General features: G+C 40.5%; 5 protein-coding genes across 5 annotated transcripts in view; 3 read left to right on the forward strand and 2 right to left on the reverse strand.

Moving 5' to 3' along the window:
* The first annotated feature begins 373 nt into the window (after positions 1-373).
* Positions 374-1,662, forward strand: s100a11 (S100 calcium binding protein A11). Its single transcript, XM_053334613.1, has 2 exons — positions 374-502; positions 1,528-1,662. The coding sequence occupies exons 1-2, from the start codon at positions 374-376 to the stop codon at positions 1,660-1,662; spliced, it is 264 nt and encodes an 87-aa protein (XP_053190588.1).
* Positions 1,663-3,129: 1,467 nt separating this feature from the next.
* s100u (S100 calcium binding protein U) lies at positions 3,130-8,392 on the forward strand. The gene is made up of 3 exons (XM_053334986.1): positions 3,130-3,428; positions 6,073-6,203; positions 6,531-8,392. The coding sequence occupies exons 2-3, from the start codon at positions 6,084-6,086 to the stop codon at positions 7,035-7,037; spliced, it is 627 nt and encodes a 208-aa protein (XP_053190961.1). The 5' UTR covers positions 3,130-3,428; positions 6,073-6,083; the 3' UTR covers positions 7,038-8,392.
* The window catches only part of LOC128374725 (protein C1orf43 homolog), a 76,175-nt gene continuing 53,700 nt past the window's right edge, over positions 4,840-27,314 (reverse strand). The window contains exon 8 of the mRNA XM_053334985.1: positions 4,840-4,849. The gene's annotated coding sequence lies outside the window, so the exon portion shown is untranslated. The remainder of the gene's footprint in view (positions 4,850-27,314) is intronic.
* On the forward strand, positions 11,965-12,865 carry s100s (S100 calcium binding protein S). The gene is made up of 3 exons (XM_053334987.1): positions 11,965-11,978; positions 12,310-12,463; positions 12,677-12,865. Exons 1-3 carry the CDS (start codon positions 11,965-11,967, stop codon positions 12,863-12,865), a joined length of 357 nt encoding a protein of 118 aa, XP_053190962.1.
* LOC128374722 (SH2 domain-containing adapter protein E-like) lies at positions 18,446-26,826 on the reverse strand. Its single transcript, XM_053334983.1, has 6 exons — positions 25,844-26,826; positions 23,288-23,414; positions 21,166-21,408; positions 20,352-20,610; positions 19,899-20,018; positions 18,446-19,017 (listed from the first exon to the last, which is right to left on the reverse strand). Exons 1-6 carry the CDS (start codon positions 26,363-26,365, stop codon positions 18,834-18,836), a joined length of 1,455 nt encoding a protein of 484 aa, XP_053190958.1. The 5' UTR covers positions 26,366-26,826; the 3' UTR covers positions 18,446-18,833.

Below are 27,314 nucleotides of genomic sequence, written 5' to 3' on the forward strand. Positions count from 1 at the left end.
GTAGGACAGGGTAGCAGTTTTCTGTATGTTTGTGTATAGCTGTGTGCAGGTTTGTAATGTGCAATCCCCCAGAGTAGTGGAAATCTGGCAGAAATAAGGGCAGGTTTCCAGATGGGGGAGATGGGAGGCAGGTAGAGTGTTTTCCGCTGATGTCTGCATCTGCAAATGCGACTGAAGCATATATATTGAGAGGGATGACCATCATTTTGGAGGGACAAGGTTCTTGGCTATCTGCTGTAACGTACCACACAGTATCTCAACAGGTGAGACCATATCCGCTCTAATTCTTTACATCCATTTTACTTCACTTCCAAGAATGAAAGATTTTCTCTCTTAATTGACTTTTTCAGGTAACACCTCAACACAAACCATCATGGAAGACGCAATCTGCACCCTTGTCACCCAGTTCAAGACATACGCTGGCAAAGATGGATCCGCCAGCACCCTGAGCAAAGAGGAATTCCAAAACCTGGTGACTTCTCAGCTTCCCAACTATGTCAAGGTACATCATATAAGTTGTTTAAAGCAATGTAGCCTGCTGATTACAGTCTTCTTCTCATAGTAGGCGCATTCAGAAACCCAATTAAGAAAACTGTGGATTGTGTATATGCACTATTAAGGTTTTTGAGGCCTCTCCATATCTTATCATGTTGTTACTAAAGGATAGGTTCACAATTTTCAGCTTCAGCGGTCTGAGTTAGTCAAATCAAGATTATTAGTTTGGAAGATATGCACTTGATTTTAGTCATTTGACACTAATTTAGACTGCTGAGACCTCATACTAGCTTCAGATAAATGTTGGACTACATTTTAACACTCAAAGTCAAAGGGATTTTGTCCCTTCAAACTTACATTGACACTAAATTAGAAAGGGATCTTTAAATGGCCAGTATGAACAGCAAGCAAAACCTGTTTAATCATCTGTTGATCATATGGGCACCTTAACATAGTTTTAAGACAGACTTGAAAATTCTACAAAATCATGTACAATGTATGCTCTTGGTAAGAATGCAATGTATGTGTATTTTGTTTTAAGTGATCATTTTCTAGTTTACTACTACATGTACAAGCTGTTTGTTGGTATTTGACATCAAGTAGCTACATGTCATATGCTATGTAAACCATTTAGTATATAAAATGTCAAAATGATGCCAAATTTCCATCTCAAATTAGCAGTATATGATCTCCACTATAAGACAATGTCTTACAACTCTAGCTGCTTCAGTTGCAGAGTCAAACATATATTCACGTAATAAGTGTGTACTGTATACTTTGTACTTTTAACAATATGTATTTTTCTAATAAATGCTGCACCACCAACTAACACAAAGAAACATACATTAAATATGTTTTTTAAGGGATTTTGTCTTCAGGAACCTTTGTGTGACTATAAACAACTTTATACTTCATCTGTATTTACTTCTACACTCAACCAATAGGTGGCAGGACAGTCTTGCAGAGTTGTAGATGTTGCAGCCCACAGAGAGCTTTTAATGATCAGGGTGTCTTCTTTGTCATCACCCACAGAACGCTAACGACCCTGCGGCGATCGACAAGCTCATGGGTTCCCTGGATGAAAACAACGATGGGGAGTTGACGTTCTCTGAATTCTGGCAGCTGATTGGAAAACTGGCAGGCAAGCAGGGTGGCTTCAGCCAGTAGAGCTCTGCTTCATTGGGCTTTTGAGCAGATTGTGTAATCAACTCAATCAAGCTGTCCAACTGTAAATTCAAAGGCATTTGAATTCTTTTCAGCCCTCCAGCAGTGCCATGTGTGTAACTCTTTAGTTCACTATTGATTGTCACTATTGTTAAATGCTGTTAACTTTGAATTAAAGGCTATTGTCTTGAACCCTCAGCCACCGACTGTCTCCTTTCATTCATTCATCATGTTATATGATGTCCACATTTGAGCAGGAGTGTGCAGCCTTGATTCAGGGGCCTGTAATCCTATATGCGGTACAGCTTCCACAACTACACCATCCAGGTCAGATCTTGTTCCATAGAGCTTCATAGTGGCTGTACAAAGCTGCCTGTCAAGACCTTAAGCAGCTGAGATGCAAAAGCATAGCCTGGTCGTCACTGTCTGTCAATTAGCCTGCTCTCTTTATATTTGGGAGGACTTATTTGGGGGCTTTGTAATTCAATTGTATTGTGTTTGTTCAGCAGATAAATATTATATAGCATTATTGTGGGGACCTTGTCCAGACATTAGAATGAACACAGAGTTATGTGTGTTGGTTGGCTCATTAGCAGTTTCTTTAGATTTTTTAGCAATGAGGAATAAAAGGTGCTGCTCACTGATTTTGACAAAAGGTAAGGAAAATGTGGCCTCTGTATCTGAAATACACAGGTTAGGGTGCCAGTGTGGGAGGAGTAATGACTGGAAAATGAGTCAACTGCAACAAAAAGAGAGAGAAAATGAGCAGCAGCGTACCTATCTATTGAGCCACAGGCCTTTGTGGACAACACTGACTGCACACGGAAGTCTCCTCACCAGGTCAACTTGAACGTGGAGGCTTGCATCTCATTTAGACCATAAAAAGCAGCACCCATAGTGAGATTTAATCTTCAGAATGAATTAAAAAAAAACAAAAGACTTGAAAGCCCTGACAAGAATCTGGCAAGACTGCTTTACTGCTTGCACCACTTTCCGGGAGTCATTTGTTATTCTTGTAAGTGTCAGCTGGGAGAAGATAAAGCTTCCATCATTGCAAAACTGTCTGTCTGTATTTTGGAGTTCAGAAATATGATTCTGTTTATTACCATGACTTTTGTTGATTGAAAACATAAGTTAATTTGGAAGTTTTGTCCCATTAATAAACCGTGTTGTTGGCAATAGCCACAGGGACATACAGATGTGTAAGGCAACTCTTCCCTAAAAAGGATTGTAAAACTATAGATGATAACTTCAGTTTCAAAGTTTTATCTTTAAAGACTGTATGTTGGCGTTTTAATACGTGGAATACTTTTGAAAGCGACAGAGCCTTGTGTTGTGCGGATGAAGTAATCCCACCCGCCCTGTCTCCTCGTCCCTGCAGATGAAGCCGCTCCAAGCCACAAGCCTGGTTAGTTGGCGTGAAACTGTGCAAATCACACATGACGCGAAACAGCTGGCACATGAGCCAAAGATAATTCCAATAAAAACGAAGAAGAAGTGTTTTGATACACTTTCACTCCCTTCTCCTGTGCTCTTCCACATTCCCAATTCTCCTTCTCACTCTTCCAGGTACACGCCCTTTGACTTGTGAGGGGGAAAAAGTTTTAAGGAAAGAAAAAAAAAAAAACCTAAATCACGGAAGAGATTCTGCAGTCCTACTAGTTTGGCAAGTTCTCTGGGCTCAAAGCAGCGTAGAAAGGCGGAGAAGAGGGCAGAAACTCAAATTTGCGCACATTTATACACTTCTCCTGTTCCGCAGACGATATACGGTGAGTTGAATGTGTCTTTCTGGATTCTTACACGTTTCTCCTCCGTATAAGCAATGTATTTGCTCATCGTTTTTGCCACGTTTCGATATAGTCTTGCAAGAGCCATCCCAAGAAACTTGGCTGTGGTCTTATTGCAGGACGGTTTCAATGACTGCACTTCTCAGAAGTTTTTAAGCTCACGTTGCACTTTTATGAAAGAGTAAATGGTAATAGTTATATATGGTATAGCAATAGTATATGTTCTATTTAGGTTTACTTTCACGGTTTTACCGGCCGTGTTTGATTGCCATATGCTCTCCCTCTCTTTCTCTCTCTGCTCGGAAAGATATTTGATATTTTGATGTAGATCAGTTGTCAAGTTGTCGATCAAATGCATCCAGCCTATCAAAAATTGAGGTGACTTGAGGTGACAGAGTGTTGACCTTGCCAAAGTCTATCTAGTGGACATCCGCATCGCGCGTAAAATCGCATTTTTGCGCAAAATCAACATTATGCGCACACTATCCTTTCTATAAAGAGGCCCACAAGAGAGACAAATTGGCTGTCTGTGTGGATTTTTGGAGCTGTGTTGCTTAAGAAGAATTCTGTTTTTCTATATTTGAAATAGGTTATGGTGTTAATTATTAAACTGACCTGGTGCTTGTTAATAATATTGCGCTCACGTCTGAACATTCAGTTGTGTGTATTTTCAAATATATCTGAGGATTTAGATTAAACACACCCACGGTACGTCTGCTCGCTGCAATTTGCAGCCACAGCCTAACTTGTTCCTTTTTTAATATTTTATGCCACACGAGCGGTAGTATTGTCATTACTCTGCGCACATACCGTATCACATTCGCCCATTTGGAAACGCAACACTCAATCTCCTTTGGGCTCTGGGGGGAAACGGGAAACCTCTAGTTGTAGGCCTGTGTATTTAATTATTTGCGCAGTTGTTTTGGGGGCTTTTAGACAAATACCGGGGATTAGTTTGTCCTCTGAGTGGGACAAGATGAAGCTCTGACGTGGGACGTGTGATGCAAGGCACGAATTCGTTTGTCGAAATTAGGGCACGTGTCGGGACTGTGTCCAAGCGGTCAGCCACCTTAACACAGGCCACTTGGTAAATAATGAATGTGAGACAGAATTGTCAAACCAAGAATAGCATAAATGTCTTTGTTGGGTATTTTTGGATGGGACGCACAGGAGAGCAGTTAAGGCGTCTGTGTACTTTGGCTCACGAGGGTGTGTCACCGGTGCAGGAGAAGTCCCCTGAAGTTCCTATAGGGCTATGTACCGACCATAGAACAAAAGAAATGGACAGAACATGTAAAAAATGTAATTACATTTTATTTTTTAAGTGTCCATTTAACATGTGTACAGCAGAGCTGTGCTTATTACATTATTACTGTTGTTCAGTGACAATCAGATGAGATAGGCTCACTTTACATGCAAACTTGTGGTTGTATTGGAGTAGTGCTCATATGGTGGCAGAGTGCGTCAGAGCAGGACAGTTAGAGATCATTAGGTCAATGAGTAAAATCTAAAAGGGGTCTTGTGAAATTTTAGATTTTAATGGGCCTCTGCTACAGTGTCACAGTTCTCTAATTGGTTGGGAGGGTGCTTGAGTGTGACAGGCACTTCACTAATTGAGATATTGCTGATTTGCTGTCTACAAATGACCACTCAGCGGACATGAGCAAGGCAGCATCCTGTTGAAACAATGAGCTATTACAACGTGTTTTGTGTTATTTGCTCTTCTGCATTTGAATACTGAAGCTGACAGACGGATGCTGTTGCTTTGAACATATCCTCTCAGTGCTTTGGGGCAAACTAGCTCAGAGTTGGCCTGTAAATTCCTGTCTAAGTGATCTACACAGACAGCAATGAATGGAATTCCTGTAAGGATGTGTCACCTACTGGCATGTTTTACATTTTGAGCAATGGTGGTAGATTATCTGTAGCTCTGTCTAGACATACATTCATGATTGTATCTACCCTATGTATAAATCACTTACTGATACTCAAATGCATGCTTGTAATAATTGAATTGAATGCTGTTCCGTCTCAAGCCTCATTGACAAATACATTAGGATGCCTGTATCCTAACTGTGTAAAGGCAGTGGCTTGAGAAGAAGAAAGGCCAGAGAGGGCAGATGAAACAGTGGCATGCAAAGGAATGGAGAGTAGCACTGAAAGAGAGAGGCAGCTGGTGAGAGAGAAAGAAAGAAAGAAAAAGAGAAAGAAAGAAAGAAGAGCAGACAGGGACTAGGTAATCCCTTAGGTAATCTGAAGCCCAGTCCCCTCGGTAGCTTCAGTGGATCAGATGACCTATCAAAGATCAGAACTTCCATTGTGCATAGCAGCTTGTCTCTCAATCAGACTCCCTCTCACCCTTTCCACTTTTCTCACGTCACTGTCCCTCCCTTAATGCGGCTGTAGACTCAACATGTGAAAGGAAAGGCCTCACAGGGACACGGAGGAGATCCTCTGTTTCATTTTCCACTGGATGTGCCCTTCAGACTATCTTGAGATTTCCTCACTTACAGCACGCAATAGAAATAGGTTTAATCACTATCTATCTATCTATCTATCTATCTATCTATCTATCTATCTATGTCACACTGCTTTCTTGACCTGTTGACCTCTCTTTTTTTCCCAGAAAAAGGAGTCATGGAGGCTGCCATTCAGACTGTAGTGAAGGTCTTCCTGAAGTCGACCAAGGGAAGGGAGAGTCTAGGACCGAAAGAGTTCCAGGGCCTTGTCAAGAGCCAGCTCAGCAACATCATGTCGGTTAGGAAATCTTCATTGAACCTCTTTGAAATAAATACCAACACTTGCATTATGTAACCGCCTCAGAGAAAGCACACAGAAGTCCTGTATCAGCACTAGCCCACTCTTAGACATGAGCATTGGTGGTGTAATATACAGTATATGAATAGGAAAACTGATCTGATATGATAGAATGGCATTGGCATCAGTATTATAACGTAAATAGAGCCACTGACAGAGGGTCATTTACTAATCGTGACTGGTGATGTCACCAGTGAGAGTCCAGGTAGGATTACAGTGCACTCATCATCATGTTTGATTGTCTCACGGTTTTGTGTGCCCACCCAGGACACAGACAGCAAGGAGGCGGTCAACAACATGGGCCAGGGACTGGATGCCAACCAAGATGGCAAGGTTGGCTTCGAGGAGTACATGAAACTAGTCGGCTACCTGGCGGTCTCACTCAGTGATCAGCGTACGCTTGCCAAAGAGGAGCCTGCCCAAAACTCTGCGTCCGAACAAGTGGCACAAAGCACCAAAGAGGAAGAGAAGCCAGAGGCAAAGGAGGAAGCAAAGCCAGAGGCCAATGAAGAGGCGAAGGCAGAAGCAACTGCAGAAGTAAAGATAGATTCAAATGCAGACGGAAATGTAGAAATTAAGGTAGAAACAAAGGCTGAGGGAGAGACACAGCCAGAGGCAGCAAAGGAGGAGGAGAAACCAGCAGTGGCAGTGGAAGAGGTTGTGAAAGAGGCAGAGAAGGTGGAGGAGACAGAAAAGGTAGAGGAAGCCACGAAGGAGGCGGCTGCAGCTCCAGAGGAAGATGGGGAAAAGAAGACAGAGGAGGCGACCTCATAGGGGACAATCCATTTCTCTATCTGAATCACACTACATGCTTACATTCAACAGTACATAAAATACAGCATTGCTAAAATAAGTCGGCATACAAAATATCAGTAAAACACTCCAAACCCAGCTCTGAAGAAACCCTATTCCTCCTATATGATAAATAATACATGTACATGACATTAGAGTTATTGCTTTGTACTACTACTTACCACTATGTTCATATGTACAGCATGTGCATCCCACTATATAGCACATTTACCTCATTATGATAATACTATGATAGCATGCAGATGTTCACTATCATGTGCATGCCGTATCCCTGTGAAAACCTTACTGCAAAATATGATTCCCCCGCTGCAGCACACTGACACATGACCTCATTGTCACTGTGTGTTAACACACCACTGCAGACAAGGGGTTTTGTTTAAATCCCATCCTCTCCCCACTTTTGCCTCTGTCTGGGTCTTTTCTTCTAAAGTTGTGCCATGCATCTGCATCATACACCTTACTGAGCACTAATGGCTTAAAGGAATAGTTCAGCATTTTGGGAAATGTGTTTAGTAGCCTTTTTGACAAGACTTAAATGACAAGATCACTGCCACTTTCATGTGTCAGTTGAATATGACGCTACACTGGCTAGCCTGTTAGCTTAGCTTAGCTTAGCATTAAGACTGGATACCAGAGAAAACAGCTCATCTGGGTCTAATTAAAACATTATATCTTGTGGTTTACTTTCTTGCATAAATGTTGAATGCTGAACTATTCCTTTAATGGCTGCACGGAAATCCTGTCAATAACACCTTTCAACTCACAATGCTCTGGAGCTGATTTGGCATGACAATAAACAAATTGTTTTGCTGAGGCATTGCATTACTGAAGCTCATCTTTGTGTACTTTCTGCTCCAATACACCCTCTTCTACCCATCTTTGTAGTTTACAGAGTGGGCTTTCTGCTGTCTCTTTCCCAGAAAGTCTGCAGTCAAAACCTGCCCTATATTTTCTTCACTCATAGTTAGCCATGGATTAGGAACTGGAAGATCAGGTGTGGCCTTTGGCTAAATAATTAAGATTCAAGGGTGGAATTCACACCAAAGGACCCTTACGGTCAAAGGGGGAGCCAAAAATAGTCCCATGAAAGTGGCCTGGGGAGAAATGTGCTGAGCCAGTCACAGAAGGTGTTCATGCAACCTAATCCACCTGGATTAGAACAGGTGGGGAAGAACAAGACATCAAGAAAACCAAGAAACGCATAACAAGTGTCGTTTGATGGCTATTTTTATCTCATGTACTTTATAAAACAATTATGCTTTTATTGCGTCTTCCAAAAATGGCATTAAAATGGTCAGGTTCTTCTCATTGAACCATAAAGGTGCTAGATAGTATTTAGAGGGACAGGATGGGGGGAGGGGGGGGAGGGGGGGAGGGGGGGGGGGGTGTGACATGAAAAGGCCCGAGCAGATACTTGACCTTTGTTTTGGAGGATCTCTTTAAAATTTACTAATTGTTACTTCTTGTTTTCCACTGGTTTTAGCACCAGTTATTCAGGCTTGCATGTTTGTTTACTGGTCACACCCAGACCCTGTTTGACCTGCAACTGGATCCCTGAGTCCCTGGCATTGGGAAACTACTGGATTAGGCATCCGAGGGGTAACACACCCTTACACAAACAATTACATGAAAGTAATCCTGGGATACGATGATCCTTCCCATCAGACAAGGTGGTAGTGTCAGAGGGATCGCTTCATTGTCAGAGGTTGAAGAATACTGAGCCATCAATATGAATCTATGTGGTGTGATCTTTTACAATGGGCTGATACATAAAGACATTGCATGCTATCAGAAACGTATTAGCTAGATATCGCCATTGTATCATTGTATAACCATTCTTATTTGTGGCCATTATTTAAGTTCTACATGGCCTTGAATTTTTTCTACCACTTTATATTTAACTCTTCCTTGTTTGGACCACTATGGAGATCACTTGAAAAACATAGTTCTTTGTCACATTGTATGCAATTTGTTAATTACAATTAAATGATCTGTAAATTGTCTCACCATCAATAATGCAGCCATGAGAAAATGGCTCGTGTTGCACGCCTGTTAAGTTATAGGTCTACATGGCCGGCCACATAGTGCTTCAGGCACATTTTTGGCATGCTACCAAATGTGCACCCTATGCTGAAAAGAGCACCTGGCACTTGGAACAGCTCAGCAGCAAAATGGGCAAGATAAATAAACCTGAGTCATGTGGTCACCCTGTCTCACTGCGACACTCCCATTGTAAATATTCATTTACACATTCTGCTTCGCCTTTATACTCATAGTAGTACTACATTTGCTGCATGGGCTTGTGACTAACAACCTTATTGGGCATATGGGGTTTTTTAGACTATTTTATTATTGTTTTTACGATATTCTTTTTTAATATATAAAAATACTTATCAAGGTACTTCCTGTAACCAATGGTAACATTCTCTTGCACCATCTACAGCTAGCTCCCTGTTCAACATGTACATAGGCCTAATACGCTTGCATCATTTGGGGCAAGTATATCTATGGGGCCAGTGTATATATAATATATAATATGTATGTTTATATATATTATATATCCAATTGTTTAAATTAATTTTCTCTGCTTTCTTTGCTCTCAAAATAATAATAAGACAAAACTGGATCACTTCACAGGCATGTTTTATATGTACACGACTTACTTGCCAACCAACTGATTGCTGGAATTGCAGTAAACACACTTGGGTCAAACCTTATCTGGGAATAATATTATCTGTATTCTAATCTGTTTGGATTATCAGGTGGACTCAGTGAGCTATGAGGGCTTTTTTTCACAGATGTTGAAGTGTCTGAACCAGCAGTAATGTTACTCTCCCATAGTGTAAACCCCACCCAACCGTAACTCCTTGTAGATTAAAAACATGCCGGAACGAAACAGAGATTTGCAACAGGGAGTGTTTGCAGTCAGATTATCATTACCACACAATGGGTCCCATTCATTCTGACATACATAGATGAAGAGAATCCTCCCGGTGTACATACAAGTACATGGGGGTGCTTTTAAGGTTCATTGGTTTAAATTTGATTTGTTCATGGAACCATTCCCCAGGGTGCAGGCTTGTGTCATTGTGTGTTGATGTACTCTTGTTTGTTTCCTGCCAAGTACTAGAGGGTGTGTGTGAGTTTAGCAGTTGGACTCATTTCAGTCCACTGTCATGTCCAGCAAACTCTACTATTTCAACTTCATATGTAATAGCTGTATCATTTTTTTTGGCTTAATCTATGCAACATGTGTAATGGCTAATATTGAATAAAACTGTGACAATGTATTTTTGTTTATGGCCGTGTGTGTGTGTTTATCTGCTTGGGTGTGATGGAAAGAGGGAGGGAGAAAAGGCACCTGCAAAAGAGGGAGGATAGAGAAACAGAAGCAGGTATGTAAGTGGGTATGGGAGTTTTTTTGGGGGGGAGGAGGAGGAGGAGGAATTGGGACAGGTGATATTTAAGCCACTGGCACACTCTCTCCCCATCCATCTCTGCCTTGGCTCTGTCCCCTGCACCTCTTCAAAGACAAAGGAGGCCCTCCATCAACTCTCAGGTAAGACAGACAGCTTGGAGGGGTTGCTTTATTGTACTTTCTCTTCTGTATCTGTTGCAGGGTTTCTTGTAAAGTAAGGCAGTATTTTACCAGCTTTTATCAAAAACATTTGGAGCGTTAAAAACTCGGTCGTGCACACTCATCTGATGACGTGAAAACAAAACCGTGGGAGTCATTTGAAGGTTTTTGTTTGATGTGCAAGCTGTGAAAAGAGCATGGCAGGAAAATGATACATAATTGAAATATGGAAATGAGTAGTAATAGTAGTGTTAAGAAATAACTAAACCTGGCATTATGTATGATCAAGTATGAGAAATCTATGACTTGCAACTAAATAAACAGGTATGGATAAACAAATCAGTTAGTGCACATTATTTCCTGCAATGTGAAATTAATTCAGCCTATTTTTGGACCATGTTTCTAACTTCTAACTTTATAGGTCACTCAGCGTGAATATGTCTCCTTCATTAACATTACATAGTGCATGTGCATTACTACCATACTCAATATTATGTTACTGATAGCATTTTCATCTCCATGGTTTCCTATTGTATTGTGTCAGTCACTGAGACAGATTACCCCTATAGATTTTCCAGCTAGCCAGCTTTGGTGTCCACTGACCTCCTCTTTTGTCTCTGCTGCCTACAACTCTGACCTCTCCAGGACAATGCTCTCGCAGCATGATGGAAGGCAATAACTGGTGACATTAGCATCCCTGTCTCCTTTTGTAATAGCTGGTAGTTAATAAATCATGCACAGGAAGATTGATGGGGTGACTGTTACCCTCGATATTGTGTGTGATATGGATTAGCCTAAATATAGATTCATAGCTTTTATTTTTATAATGAAAAAGGCCCTTAACTGTTGTGTGTTGTTGACTGTCTGAATGACTGTCTGAGTGTATGAGTGCCCTCATGAGTATGTATGGTATGTATGCATAGTATATATGCTGGCACCTCAGGTTACTCGGCCCCTTATCTTCTGAATGTGATTACCAGAGGAGTTTTGTGTTTCACTTCTGGTTTCCATTTTAAACGATAAGGCGGTTACACGATCAACAGGCAGCGGACATGGTTTACACTGAAACCCCCTTTCACTGATACTGTGTTGTTAATTATTACACACATTACCAATTCAGCTTACAACAGTGATAACCTGAGTACTATCAAAAGTAACTGCTCTTTTATCTGCAGCACATGAAGTTACATAAAGTGTGCTTTTTTTTTACACACTGAGGTAAAAGTCTTAAAATCTGCATTATTGACCATGATTTATCTGTGTCTGTGTGTACACAGTCTCCCCACGCGCCCAAGCACAGGAAGCTCCAAGATGCCGGACACAATGTGTGTAAGATTGTTCGAAAGCCTTTCCAAAGTATCTTCCATCTTTCCATCCAAACATCTGAAATGTAAAACCTAGTAAGGTCACGCACACACATACAGTGACCAGAATACTTAAATTAGGATCAGTAATAGCCTCTGCCTTAAACGCAGAGTGTTATTCAACCCCTTCCCTAGAAAAGGGGAAAACTTCTCTGCTTTGGTTTCCTTCCATCTATCACTTTGTCTTGGTGGTGGCTTCACCCTTGATTGCTATGTGACCGCACATGCAGCTTGGGATGGAGCGGGCATTTTATGACAGATTCTGACCATTTTGACTTGATACCTTTTTTAGCATGTCCAAGGAGCCCAGTTCCAACCTGGAGAGTGCCATGCAGATGCTCATAAAGACCTTCCACAAGTACTCTGGGAAGGAAGGCGACAAGTACACACTGAGCAGGGGTGAACTGAAGGAACTGCTACTAGAGGAGCTGGGGAGCTACTTAGGGGTAAGAGAAGAAGTGTGTGTGTTTATGAGAAAAGTATGTGTATGTGGTTGTACACTGACACACTTGCAAATATGCATTGATGCTTGACACACAAGTGAAGGTATGCGCTGACATACTCACAAGTACAGACAGGCCTTTGCAGTCATGTATGCCCACACACGTAACCGAGCACACATTCTGAACTCTACTTTTCTCTGTGTTCCCCACTGACAGAACTCCAAAGATAATGAAGCAGTTGAGAAGGTGATGAACGACTTGGACGCAAACAACGATGGGGAGGTGGACTTCACTGAGTTCATCATCCTGATGGGCGCCCTAACAGTCGCCTGTAACGACTTCTTCCTGGAGTTCAAAACAGATGAGAAACCAAAAGACGGCGAGTCGGCAGAGAAGAAAGATTGAGTCAGTGCAAGAGAGAGAGGAAGGGGAGAAAAGTGGGAGGTAGAGGAGAAAAGGGGGAGAAGAGGCTAAAGAAGCGGAAGAGGGGAAAGACCTGTAAATCAAGAGATAGGGGACAGAGTTGCAATGGATTTTTTTTGATCTTATGCAATTTGTAAATACTGCAACTACATGTGATTGGGTGGCTCAGGAAAGTGGTCCAGCAGATAGTTTTGTGGGTTCACAGAACATGGGGAATTCAGCAGGAGTAGTTTTTTCCCTCTGCAACAGTTTTTCATACCACAGCATATCCGGAGCTAGTCGCACTGTTCTCAAAGCAGTGAATGACTTAACGTATAGTACAGGGTTCATCTTGACTTCAATTTTCAACTCAAATTCAGTTGTTTGGACTGTTTCTTTTATGTTCTGAATATGGCACTGGAGATAAAGGAAGTTAGGTTTTTGCAGAATGCATTTCTTGCACATGAATAATTTGTCAACATATATAAGTTGCAGATTATCATATTATTGTACTGTATGTACTCAGTGTTGAACAATAGAATATGATTTATCCCCTTTCTTGCGCCTGTTTTGTAATCTTTTTTGGTAATAACCAATGCATTCCTCAAAATATTAAACATGGCATTTAACCAACTATCAAGTGTTGTCTGTCTGGTTTAGCATGCTTCAAAATCCCTTATACAACACAAGTGGTCATCCACATGTAGAGCATGAATTGCTGCACCTGGAAATCAAGTTAAATGGTGCACAGAGAAACAATGTCAGCAAACTGTGAGTGTGTGTTGGTGTGTAAGCGCCTGTGTCTCTCCATGTGTCTGTTTGTGTGTATGTGTGTGTATTGGGGATTCCCACAGAGTAAACTGCTCCAGCTCACACATCCTGCCAACAATATCCTGCAAGTCTTGTTCCACTAGATATAAGCTGACCCAGATGTTTGACTTGGATCTGCATGGAAAACTTCTTCAAAAGAGAGTCAGAGGCAGGAGAGAAAGAGCAAAAGAAAGAAAGAGAGAGAGAGAGAGAGAGAGAGAGAGAGAGAGAGAGAGAGAGAGAGAGAGAGAGAGAGAGAGAGAGAATGAGGGTGTGAGGGAAGATAAAGAGTGCTTGTGTGAATGTGTGTATCTGTGTGTGTGTGTTTGTGAATAAAAGGAAGGACAGCAAAGGCAGGGAATGAATCCAATTTATGGACTACATCAGTCAAGTATGTAACTTGGAAAGCAGTGGTATAATCACAGAGGAATGCTCAAGTTGCTGTGACTGTGAGCACACTTAATGTCCTTCAGTGTCTCTCTCACACACAGAGATCTGTAAATCAACACCTCATTGGTTTTTGCAACTGCTCGTCAGCTTTAAAATATGACGGAGGAAGAAATGCTGAGCAGCTGAATCACTGATCCTCTTCTTCACTTCTGGGTGTAATTGTGCCTGAATAATCAGCTTAAATGCCTTCTCTTCTTACATTCAGCAATATTAAGAAACTGACTCCAGGTCAGCCATCATTTATGGGCGGGTTTCAGCCTATCTGCTTTAATTCCTCACCCACTGTGTTCCCTGAAGGCGACCTCTGATTGGGTGGTTTGAATATTTGAGCTCTACATACACGGTCTGCAGATAGGTAACAGTTCAAAACAACAGTGTCAGTGTCTGTTAACCCTGTTGTAGTCTGAATAGAATAAAAACAACCTGTTATGTCAATCCACAGCCTTCGTGACCTACTTTCTCATTCCAAAGGACCAATAAATAAACAGTTTTCATGAGGAGGTAGACTAAATCATGGATAAATAATGTATAAAATATGAGTTTTCAAGCAACATAAGACAACAAACAACACTATAGAAGTCAAATAATCTGTCCCGTACAGCTGCAGGTGTTGGTTAAAAATGTGAATTATTTAATATGCCAAGGAGAGGAGACTCAAAAATCACAATACCATATCTGAAATACAAAGAAACTGCACTAGCAGTCACATATGACACATATACAGTAGTGGAGGAAGTATTCAGATACTTTACTTAAGTAAAAGCAACAATACAACAATGTAAAATACTCTATTACAAGTAAAAGTTGCAACTCAAACTCCTATTTAAGTCAAATTCAGAAGTACTACAAGCAGAATGTACTTCTAGTATCAAAAGGGCTTGTTCTTCTTCTTCTTAAAAAAAAAAGACTATGTAGATTATATAGATTCTTAATTGTGATGTACCAATGCATAGGTAGAATTTAATTTGGTAGGTGGTTAAGTCAACTACAGTTAGCTAGTTTAGACCAGTGATAGGGATCAGGTCCGTTCCAAAGGGTAATGAGATGATTAATGTTGTATAAAAGTTGGTACAAATATTTACACTCATTTTGGGACTTTTCTTTCATGCTTACTGTTTATTCATTTAAATGAAACCATCTAATAAGATTAGAGGGGAAATGTCATTTTTTTTATGAAGCTACTAACAACTCATAAATGTCTGAAGAAGTCCCAACGGACACAGATTTTTTTAAGAAGGGGTACGAGCCAAAAGCCACTGCTTTAATCTTTGACAGTGATTTGTATTTTATAAGCCGCTCTCATCTGAAAAGTAACCAGTCACCACAGCTGTCATAATGCATTATGAAATGATCTCTTAATGATCAGTATTACCAGGAAGAATGATTGCATGAATAAGAACCTGTTTCAATAGTAATTCTGGCACCTGATAATTGTTTGAAGACAGACTTGAAAAACTGTGAACATATCCTTTGAGTACCGTACTGCAGTAAACGTGCTTAGTACAAAAAGCCCTAATTGGCTTGTAACTTAGCAGCAGTGTTTGCACCTGTAATCAAAATGATGATCATTATGATTTGATTCATTTGACACACAAATAGCGTTGTTTTGTGCATATTTTTAGCTCAGAGTGTATTTTGAATTCAATCTTAATAGTCATGAAATGCAATGAAACTCAAACATAGTGTTATATGTGATGTTTCTCAAGTGAAACGGAGACGTATTAGTTGTGAAACACAGTGACATCATCCACAAGTTATGCTGATGGGTAGTTACTTAATTCTCACTCACATGGCCTTTTCAAGTATACTAGGACAAACATTGGCTCGAGGACATCCTGTCAACAGTATCTGAAAACATGCCTGACCTTACCAGGTGAGGGGATTCAAAGTAAAAGGCAAGAGTCTCTGCTGATGGATCACACGCATGGCAGGTGCTGCCCGTGTGAGGAAAGGAGATGAGCAACACAAAGCCAGGACAAGTCATTGGCACCAAGCCTGAAGCATCTGATAAGGAAGGCAGGAGCACTTCGGTTACCAAGAGAGCAGGTCAAGCAACACCCAGATGTCAAACTACCACGTCCATCAGGCAGCGGTCACGTCAAGCTGTCACACAAGCCTGAGAGAGGCAGCAGCAGATTGCCTGAGAGTAGGACATATGTGAGAATGAAATAAAATTATTCATTCAAGTATACAGTAGCAGTAGTAGATGGCTCCAGGTCTATATAATCTGATGATTGATTCCTTTCCAGGTGTAGTTCCAGGGAACTTGAGAAGGCCTGCTTTCCTCAGGTTCATGAAATCCATCTTGATAGAAGACCGCAGGGAGACCTTATGGGTGCAACACACTGCCAGAGGGGAGTCAGGAGACATATGAATTACAAGGGCTTGGCACTCCTAATTGATAAAGAGCATGCTTTGATAGAGTCTCATAAGTCACCTGCTACTCATTCCTTCAATAGGTAGCACCAAACTTAACACAACATGCACGAGAGGACTGAAAGCTATCTCTAGGGTTAAGAGTAATGAAACCTAATCTGTGAGTCAATGGCCTTCATAAATTTAAGCACATACTCTTGGGCCAAACAGAAGCCAATGTTGATAGTGTCCTCCCTGAGAGTCAAGGAGAAACAGGTGACAGACAGATATCAGCTTCGGATAACACCGGCAGAGTGAGGAGGGTAAAGGAGAGGTTCTAACGATACGTAAGAAAAGGAGGGAAAGAGAGAGGGATGGTGTCAATTGCTCTTCTTTTTCCTTCACATTAAGTGTCCTTGACATGGGTGTAATGATACTACTCTTACTCTTTGTCTGTTTATAGCACTGCATTTACCTTAGATCTACACAGGGCAGCCGGGGTGCTCATTGCAGGTACGTAACCTGTTTGTCCATAACATGATCCTCAGCTAAACCTAATCTCTCCACGAGACCTTTCCCCCTAACCTCTTCACTCTAACCCAAGAATAAACTATTCCCTTTTAGTAGACACAAATTACCAAACCACTTAAGACAGTATCAGGCTCCCCCTCCCATTTAAAGATTCATTATAACTCAAAAAAATGCCCTCATTCAGTCATTTCCACATCTTTTGAAGATGCTTGTTCTTCAGGGATAACGGAGATGTTTTGATGCTTTGATCATTCCCTTCTGGAGCAGACATCGCTGACACAAACACCCTCACATTTTGTTGCTCATGTTGTTGATTTATTCCGATCAGAGAAAATCTCACAAGGGTTCCCCTGCATTGAAGATTCAGGACCTTTTTATTATAATCTGTTTTACAATGTTTGAACAACCGGGCTCCACAAATCAAAAGATAGCGCTGAAAAATGTATCGCAGGTGTGTATCCTCAAATAACACTCTGCCAAAACTACAAAATGGCAACCCTCCAAAGTATATAAGAGTAGATTTAATCTCTGTTATACAATATTTTACTATGAGACTAATGGCTAACATCAGGCCAATGAGAGTTACCCAAAATGATTTCCAGCATACCACTAAGTTAAGAGCACACACATCATGTCAAACATTAGAGTTACATTTAGACTACACACTGATAAGACACACAATAAAACTTGGCAGTGAACATGTTATAGTTCTTCTCAGTTTGCTGTTCTGTCACATAGCACCAGGGGGCATTCATCTCAGAGGGAGAACAAGAAAGATCAAGAAAGGCTATGACAAGACTGACATTTCTTCCTCTTGTTTTTTACTTGTTTCTTGTCTTTCAGTATTTGTGATTTCTTGCACTTACATCTGTAAATGATCCCCATTTGACATAAGAAACACATTTCACCATGTTTCCTGACCACAAAACACATTCATTTGCAGGTTCACTTCCCAGAATAAACAAGGCCATTTAGGCAGAAATAAGGAACATAGCATCAGCTCTGAAAAACACACTAACAATTGTAAAGCCATTGGTCCTTCAAGCACATTGCATCAGAGTGAATCACTCAGTCTTCACAGTGCAGATAGTACAGTAGAAACAACTCCCTCTTTCACAGTAAAACAGAGGAAATCCTCAAGGGACAATGGTTATGGGAAACTGACAAGGAAAAAGTGATAAATTAGATCTGCTGCAAGCATAAAGAAAAATAGCTGGTCATATCTTAATAAGCGGAATGACATGCTTGTGTGCATGGATTTTACCCACTATAAACTTGGGAAATAAGAACGTTCTTTGTGTTGGCAAAGTTGGTGCAGTGAACCAGCACATCCACCAGAGGGGGAAAGAGAGCCACAAACAGATGAGTTTCACATCACATCAAACGTACTTTCTACTTCATTGTGAATTTCACTTAAAAACAGTAAGAAAAATATCACATGTAGCTTTTTTAAAATAGAGCTACAGTGTATAATAAAATATATCCTGGCCAAATCAAACTCCAAATCACATTTCCTCAAGAAAAGTGCCTCCACATTTGTGCTGCGCTTCCATCATGTTCACATGCAAAACAGCAGCCAGGATGTTTTGCATCAGCTGCACATCAAAGACAGAGGAAGATATCCACAGCTTTCAGATATATTCTACATGATGAAATTAAAATGACAAAATTAACACACATAATGTGGGATATAATAAACAAACAAATAATGAACTGAGACTGGTGAAAAGGACACAGCAGTAGTACACATTGAACTGATTGTCCAGTTGTCCATTTAGGCCCAGACGTGTCTTTGTTTTGTTTACCTAAGTGAGGTGGGGTGGAGTTAATGAATGCGAGCCACTGGGTGCAGCAGGGTCATGTGCTCAGCGCCGTTGAAAGGCAGGCGCTGAGTGCAGTAGTGGTGCACCACCTCTGGGATGCTGGGGAACACGCAGCTGCTCTGGTCCAGGGTGTAGCCGTTTTCTTTGGTCTGGGCGACAATGATATGAACACATCCTTGGCTCGTTCTGACTCACACAGAGGAGAGGGAAAATGAGTTCATCCACTATCCAAACCTCTTAGAACTAACATATCAATCAGTGTTTTATATGGAGCTCATGCTGCATTACATACATGTGTGATCAAATGGATTTCACTCACCATTTTATTGTGTTCATTGTCTTTTAGTTCATTAAAAAGTTAAAGGATATGGCTGGGATTACTCTATATTATTCTTATTGTCAACAAATCAACACATAGCCCATGAAAAGAACAAAACAAACATCTCTCACTACTTTCTGACTTCACTACGGTGTCTTTGACACTCAGCCCAAGTGAATTTACTCCAACTAAAGACATAAATACATAAAGACATATATTTTCATTATTTCATTCAAAATGTTAAGTATTTAACAAAAACAGCTGGGCACTGTAGTTTTCAGCAAACATTATTCAAAGAGGAACAAATGGTGCATTTGTTGGGGGCTACTTTTAGCTGTGGATTAATACACATTTTGTTCACTACTGAGTATTTACGACAGCAGGATGGTGAATGTGAGATGTACTCAAAATGGGAACATGTCACCCAGTGCAAAGAAGTGGCTCAACATGTTTTTAATACTCTCGGACAATAGAGGGCTGTGTCACAGAGGAATAAACGTTGTTAGCAGTATACATTTTTTGTTGTTTTTTTGTCTTTCTCCTCTAAACTTGTTGAAAATACGAATAAAATAGAATATTGACAAATTTGAAAAAGGTTAACCCAACTGTCGAGTTTACAACTGGACCAATTACATTTGAATCCTTTTCTATACTGCAGTACACCATGTAATCAATAGGTAATGCTGGATCAGTAAGTTAATATTACAGCCCTTGAGACAAAACAGATGCACTTTCAGCACACACTCACTTGAGGGCGATGGAGTATTTGCTGTTGTCCGACTCACTGTTCCTGACCAGGAAGCTGGCCTCTTTGCAGGACTGCAGCTGGAACTCCGCCTCCTGCCGAGTCACACAGCCATGGTACCAGCTAAAACAAAGGTGGGAGTGAGGGGGATTAGATTTCATCTGCCATTGATCAAGTGTGCAACCTCATTTTTATACAAACCCCTCTTGGAAATTATCCTTAGTCTTGCGTAATAGTAAAATGTATTAAAATTCTTGAGTGGGGGTATCGCAAGAATGAAAAACACATGCACCCTTATTCTAACTTTACATAAGATCTTTATTATACAGTATTGCATGTGCCTACAGGGAAAATCATGATCTTTTCATCACATCATGTAACTCTTTCTCATACTTTATTTGTCAGAAATGAAGCTCAGGATTTGGATTGAAGTCAAGGGCACCTGAATCTCCTCACCTCTGTTTGTCCAGGGGCAGGGTGGGGTCGACAAAGCAGGTCTCACTTTCAGGGCTGCTTCCAGGGGTGGAGGAGGTTGGGGAGAGGGTGTGAGTGGAGGATTTCAGGATCTTCTGGGTCCAGCTTTTCTGCCTCAGGTGCTGATGCTGTGGCGGCTGTAGCGGCTGTGGCGGCTGTGCTGGCGAATGTGGCGGCTGCCTAGTGAGTGTGAGGTGAGGTGTCTCATCTTTGACTGAGCGCTCAGGGCTGTCAAACTGTGCTGAGGGGAGAAGAGCGACGAGGGGAGATGTGAATCTATGTAAAGAAACAACTAGCTCGATATCTGAGTATGAACTGGGTGCTGAATCCTCCAGTAAATATAGAATAAGAAAACAGCACTTTGATGTTTCATGCAAGATGTTACTCTGTATGCTGTTGGTCTACCCAGCATATAAAATATAAATGTGAGTGCAGGCCTGAGTTTTTTGAACAAATATTTCTCATTCTGATCCAAGGCACATTAGAGGCAGAGTTGGTGCTGTATTACATATATTGACTGGTTACTTATTCAGCAAAACAGTAACTAGTATCATGATATTTTGAGGATTTTTGTACCTTAGATAGCAAAAGAAAATTATAATAACAAATGCATTTTTGAATTTCTTTTGCACAGTTGAGTATAAAAAAAGGTTGGAAACTGTGGAAAATATCATACATTTTGTTCAGAAGTACACTGTAACTTTTAAAAGGTGTAGCTTTTTTTCAGACAATATTGTGACTATGTATTTTCTGAAGTCCTAACTGGGAATGGTGAAATAAATTTATTCTGATTTACCTGACAGAGTTTTGACAATATGTTCCTTCTTCCACTCCCAGGGCAGCTCGTACTCAGTAGAGGGACGAGTGTCCAGCTCTGGCCGTGTGACTGCCGTCTTCTCACTGTCACCACTTCCCTCATACGGGATATCATAGATCTGTAAGGTCGCAGGCTGACCTTCCTCCACCACCACCGTTCCCTCATTCCCCTCCATCTGCAAACACGCCTTCAGCAGGTCTTTGGATCCCCGACGTCTAATCTCTTACAAACAGAAAACAGGAGGATAAAGATTAACATGCTGATAGACAAGAGACTAAATGAACACCTGAAACAGAAAACATCATTTGTCTGTGAACACCAAAACCAGCCACAGCAACACATTGATTTAAGTCATGTGATGACACCTGAGCAATCTCTATTTTAAGTTAAATCTCTTTAGGCTAAGAGGACCTTAAAAGCTTTTTATTATTTTATTAGATCAACTGTTTCCACAGCTCCACAATGACCATGCTTAAAAAGATTAGAAGATTATTAATTCTTGTGTTTGAACTGCTGTTGGTGCTCCCATTAATATGTTTTAATAGGTCAATTCCAAATAAAGGTGGATGATAGCATAAGACAAATCTGTCATTGTGCAAGAGAAGCATATTGTGCTGAATTATAGTAAAGATTTACACACGTTTGCAAAAAAGACATATAACCTAGTTGTTGTTTTGTACATATGTGTTGTTATACCTCTTATACCTCCAACTTTAACTTTAACTTTTCAGGCAATCAGAGGACAACAATAAGAATGTCATAGTACAGTGCAACCTGAACGCACATATGATAATAAAGCTTAAATCCTTAATAAAAATATTATCATATTGTGAGTCAGAAACAGGTCTATTGGCAAGAAGGTTTGCACATACAAACAACAATTTGCCTCAGTGGTATGGTGTTATGGTGCATAACAATGAAAATACAAACAAAAGTCAAGTAATCATAAATGATATAAAACCGAAATTTACAATAAAAATATGTTAACTACAGTAAAAAAAAGAGCAGTTACAAGTTTTAAATGAAGAGAATGGACTGAACAAAATATTAAATATGAATGTTCATAGTATAAACAGTATAGCTTATACAATATGCAAATGTAAGCAATAACAACACGAAATTTGTGTCCATGTAATGTACCATGTTCGATGTGAAAAGTTCACACTGCCAATGATAAGATTTTACATTAGTTTAACATGCAGTGTTCATCTAGTCAATGTCAAGCTATTTGGAATAATTCTGATAAAACAGGGAATACCGTAAATTTAAATGAATGGCCATGATTAGACAATGAACTGTGGTATTCATTGACAGATTATTCCCACGTAGGATTTGAATCTGGAGTCTGACGTCAGCTGCTAAACTGAGTGTAAATAACAACATTGCTGCCCTATTCTTACTGCCCTTCTATGATTCATGGTGACATTAGACAGTTGCTCACTTCCTCAGAATGATTTAAGCTTTGTAAATTGACTCAGTCACATCATCACATCCTCTGCTGACTTTTCTGAGGAGGCCTGGAAGTAGCATGAGCACTGATTGAAGTAAAACCTACTACAGAGCACAGCAATAAAGCATTTTCACATTCACAGCAGGCTATTGTGTAACCCTTTTAGTTAAGACAATGGAGTGATGGAATGAAAAGGTTGAGAGGGCATGTGATTGGACGATGGACCACCAGTCTTCCTGGATGCTGGGAAGTTTTGATAAATGGTCAGACAGGCCCATATAGGGGGTTACACAGAGCTGCGTCCGAGAAGGGGGGGCAATGAGGGCCAACTTCCTTTTTGGAGAATAGTACCAGGAAACAGAGACAGGAAAAAGGAAGCAGCGACAGGAAACTGCACCCATTGTCCGAACGCAACACAGTTGCCGTGGCAACCCCATGGGGTACAGAGAGCACTAGGGGAGTGAGTTCATGTTCTCACTGCTTGGCCTAGCGAGACTGAAAATGTGAATCCTGTCATTCACACAGGATGCTGCGTGGGGAAACGCAGCTGTAAAGATTTAGTGATTAGTGATTGAATGTATTGTCAGCATTACTGTAAAAACTTCCCACTACAAGCAAGAGGGGGGGCGAGCAAGAGTCTAAAAATCTTACCGGTAATCATCTGCTGGGCATCATAAGGCTCCATGTAACCATCATTCTCCCCAACCCTCTCTGCCTCCCTTTGCTCTCTGGTCTTCTGAGCATCGAAGGGATCTGCATAATCCTCAAGGATGATCACCTGGGTCAAGGAATACAGGGAAATATTGAATTATTTAATGCATAATTATAAAGTGTAAAAATAGTGTTGCCAAATAATAACAGAAGATTAAAGTTATACCTTGACAACAAGGCCAGATGCACAATTTAATTTGAATGTAATCTGATTTCTCCTGTATTATATAGTAAATGTTTTTGTCATACAATAAATGTATGCAAATCAGAATTGGTTTCCTTATATTTGGACTTCTATGTAGTTTTACTTGAAATTGAATATGCAGCGTTCTGGATCTGGCTTATATAAATTTGTGGTTTCTCATAAACCCATGCAGACTGAGCACAGTTATATATACACAGAAAGACAAAAGATAAAAACTACATTCATTCATTCATTCATTCATATGCTTTCCAGGCTGATGATTAAGTTAAAAAGTTGGAAGAATACCTGCCACCACATATTCTTTCTTCTAATGAAACACTAAAGCTCATTCTCTTCACATTCATATCAGCAGTATCTCATAACAACCTCTATTCTCCTACACCAGTCATGCCTGACTGTCATGTCTTATCAGTGCCATATCATTTCTTGTTTATTTAAAAGGCCACTGTAGCCAAGAGACAATAGCATGCAGTAAAATGAAGTTGTCTCTGTAATCACTTCCAGTTGTGTTCCTTTGCCAGAGAAATTTTGGCGTTTGTTGGTGTTTGAATGAAGTAGCAGATGCTTGATAGGCTGAAGGCGGTTAGTTTTAGGAGGTTTTAGTGGGACACACTCAACACACATACACGGACACACACTTAGTCAACACTGAACAAGTCAAGACTTATATTACAAATTTCCATCCTTGATTCTATCTTCATATTCTTTGTTAACTGGGAAACTATGATGTCAACATACTTTATAACACGCAGTACAACTCAACAGAGGCTGCCGCAAACATTGAATCTGAGAGCAAGAATAGGGATTTACTCCATTTTTGAAACACAAAACTTCCATTTTATTCTCCCTGTCTTTTATCTGTCTTTTTCTCACCATCTCACTACTATCACCTCCCTGACTTCTCTATCTTTCTCCCTTTTTTTCCAAAGCCAAGCTGGAGGGGGACTTGGGTTAGCGCCTGAGTGTCAAATAACACGATGCTTTTTATAACATGATAGCCATCACCGGGGGGGGGGGGGGGGGGGGGGGGGCTGGCTGAATGAAGAGAAAGAGAGGGATGAGGTGGAGGGGTAAGGGAAGGGGAATACTGAGCCACATAACAGGAGAGGAAGGTAAAGGGCCTCATGTCTGACCACAGCTTTTTATTCAAGGCAAGGAAGGTGGGTGTGAGGGTGAGGGGTGGAGAGGAAGAGAAAGAAAGATAGAAAGACAGACTGGGGGGAGTGGACACAATGGGTAGCAGAGACAAAGGGGGAGGTAGAAACAGAAACAATAATATCAATTTTCAGAGTTTGGACTGGATCCTTGCTATATCTCATTGTCAACAGCATTGATGACACTACCTATTATTTCTGCTAGAATAGAGTGAGCTAGAATTAGAGAAAAGTGCAGCAGATTACATTCATTTAGTTTAATTAGACATCCCACCACCAGATAAAAATGTGGCCTATGGGGCTCCAAATATAGAGTTAGTAATTAGAGAAACAATCTTGTACAGAATATCAAGCAGTCTCTTGTTATTCCACTGATATTTTAAGACTATCTCTAATAAAATCCTAATACATTTTAAAGGAAAACACTCATTTATGGCTGTAAAACTCTAAGGAAAAGTTAAAGTACTCATTGATTTAGATGTTTTCAATGATTTATATGATTACACACCTAAGCAGTGTTTTAATGTTGTAGCCAGTTGGGAAGAAGCTACTTTTAATTACTTTAAATATTGTTGGGTAGTTAAATCTGTAAGAATGCTTCATATTCTTCAATCTGATATACTTATAAAAGTTTTTAAAGTAAAATCTGGTAACTGGAAGTAACTATATCTATCAGATGAATGTAGTCAAGCAAAGAGTACAACATCAATCTACTCCACTGACATGAAGTGGATGTAAACATGTAAATACCATAAAATGGACTCAACTCAAGTACTTTAAAATTGTATTTGAGTGGCATACTCTAGTTACTTTCCACCACAGGCCATAAGGACCTCTGTGGCCTATTTTTCCTAAATCAGCCAATAGCAATAGCACATTTACTGCCAAAATCACTTGTTTATAACAGAATTGTAAAGTTTAATAAACCAAAGGTCATCACTCATTAACTGTTACATTTTAAAAGTTGACAAATCAAATATCACAATAAAATTGATTCTCTGAAGAAATTTGGTGATTATTAGTCAATATTATCAGAATCTAAAGAATATTTGCTTAACATTTGACACCATTTATGAAAAAAACATACTCTTATAGGTGCCAACTACACCCTTGGTCTTTCAGATAGTAAAAACCCACCGTTTCTGTTTTGCACTGAGCTGGTTTCTCTGCTTCTGGTACCACTTGATTGGTGATGGTACCGCTGTTGAAGTTGGGGCTTTTATCCTGTTTGTCCACTCGGATCAGCCGGCTGATGTAAGCGTTGGCGGATGCGGAGTTTTTCAGAGGTCTGTGCTGCTCCTCAAACACACACTGCTCCGCTTTGGAGTTCTTGCGACTTTTCCCAGACAGGAGAAGGCTATCCCAAACTTTTCCATCTTTTGGGGAACTTACACCATTTTTGCCCAAGTCTATGGCTGAGTTCTTGCGGTTTCTTCCCGACAGGAGAGATCCAACTCCTCCACCACCACCTCCTCCGCCTGTGCTGTCACTAGAGGAGTTTTTGCGATGGCCCGTTTTGGAGCCTGGTGATTTGGTACCAATGCTGGCCACCAGTCCGGCTTTACTGGCTCTTGGTTGTGAGCCTGATTCGGAGGCTGAGCGGATCCTGTCGGTACCATTCTTCAGATTGATGGGGAACTCCTTGAACCACTTAGCCATTGTAACTCAGATGGAAACCAATAAACCTCTCTGCCTGCTTCGACACCTTTTAGCGCCATGCACCAGGGCCCCAGAGACGCACCTTTAGAAATCACAGCCTTTCTAACAAAAGACTTCCGCTGCTTTATTCTAGGATCAGCACACCTCACTTTAAAGCATGTCATAAATGCTTTTAGAGAGTCAAACCAGAGTTAATGGCTATGTTGTTAAATACCTAACTCAAATTAAGTTTGTAAGTGAAAAACTTACATACCTGCCTCTTTGGCAAGGTAATAAAAAACGAATAAATATCCCTACTTATCCCATCTGTGAGTTTCTTGCACCTGTTTCTTCTTCTGCTCAGAGGAAAAGTTTATTCCCTTTGAATAAAGAGATGTCTTCGGAGTGGGAAGACCCGAAAGAAGGAAAAGTTTTTCTTGCTTCTGATTTGTGGTCCCATTCCCAGTGTGGCTTATCTGGTCTTTTTTACAACCTTCCTCTGTCGCAATGAGGCTCTTGACTGCGCCTGGAGTATAGAGGGGAGTGGGTATCTGAAGTCAAGAGAGGGGGAGGCAGGAACGGGTGGGCGGCGATAAGCTTTTAATTGTAGATGGTGGAATAAACAATTTGTGAGTTCCGTCTTAGTTAACCCTGATTTATAGTCCAACAAAGCAAATACAATGCCTTCCTGCACTGGCTTTCGGTAGTGGAAGACGTATTGAGATACTTTCTTATTGAATAAAAGTAGCAATAGAAATTATCATCATGATTAATGATTCGTGACAATAAATAGTAATCGAGTCAAAAGTACAATATTTGCTTTAAATGTAATAGATTAGAAGTATAACGCATCATAAAATGTAAATACTCAAATAGCCTACTCAAATAAGTGAAGTAACATGTAGCCTACTCAGTTACTTTCCACTGGCTTTCTAATTAATGCAGCTATTGTGAACAAAAAGCAACATAC

The sequence above is a fragment of the Scomber japonicus genome, chromosome 15, assembly GCF_027409825.1.
Source record: "Scomber japonicus isolate fScoJap1 chromosome 15, fScoJap1.pri, whole genome shotgun sequence".
Classification (NCBI taxonomy): domain Eukaryota; kingdom Metazoa; phylum Chordata; class Actinopteri; order Scombriformes; family Scombridae; genus Scomber; species Scomber japonicus.

Coding starts and splice junctions, on each gene's coding strand:
- s100a11 (XM_053334613.1), top strand. CDS start 374: ATGGAAGACGCAATCTGCACCCTTGTCACCCAGTTCAAGACATACGCT. Junction 503..1,527: donor AGCTTCCCAACTATGTCAAG/GTACATCATATA, acceptor CATCACCCACAG/AACGCTAACGACCCTGCGGC.
- s100u (XM_053334986.1), top strand. CDS start 6,084: ATGGAGGCTGCCATTCAGACTGTAGTGAAGGTCTTCCTGAAGTCGACC. Junction 6,204..6,530: donor AGCTCAGCAACATCATGTCG/GTTAGGAAATCT, acceptor GTGCCCACCCAG/GACACAGACAGCAAGGAGGC.
- s100s (XM_053334987.1), top strand. Junction 12,464..12,676: donor AGCTGGGGAGCTACTTAGGG/GTAAGAGAAGAA, acceptor CCCCACTGACAG/AACTCCAAAGATAATGAAGC.
- LOC128374722 (XM_053334983.1), bottom strand. CDS start 26,365: ATGGCTAAGTGGTTCAAGGAGTTCCCCATCAATCTGAAGAATGGTACC. Junction 23,415..25,843: donor CTCAGTGCAAAACAGAAACG/GTGGGTTTTTAC, acceptor TCCTTGACCCAG/GTGATCATCCTTGAGGATTA. Junction 20,019..20,351: donor CTGCCCCTGGACAAACAGAG/GTGAGGAGATTC, acceptor CCTTTGTTTTAG/CTGGTACCATGGCTGTGTGA.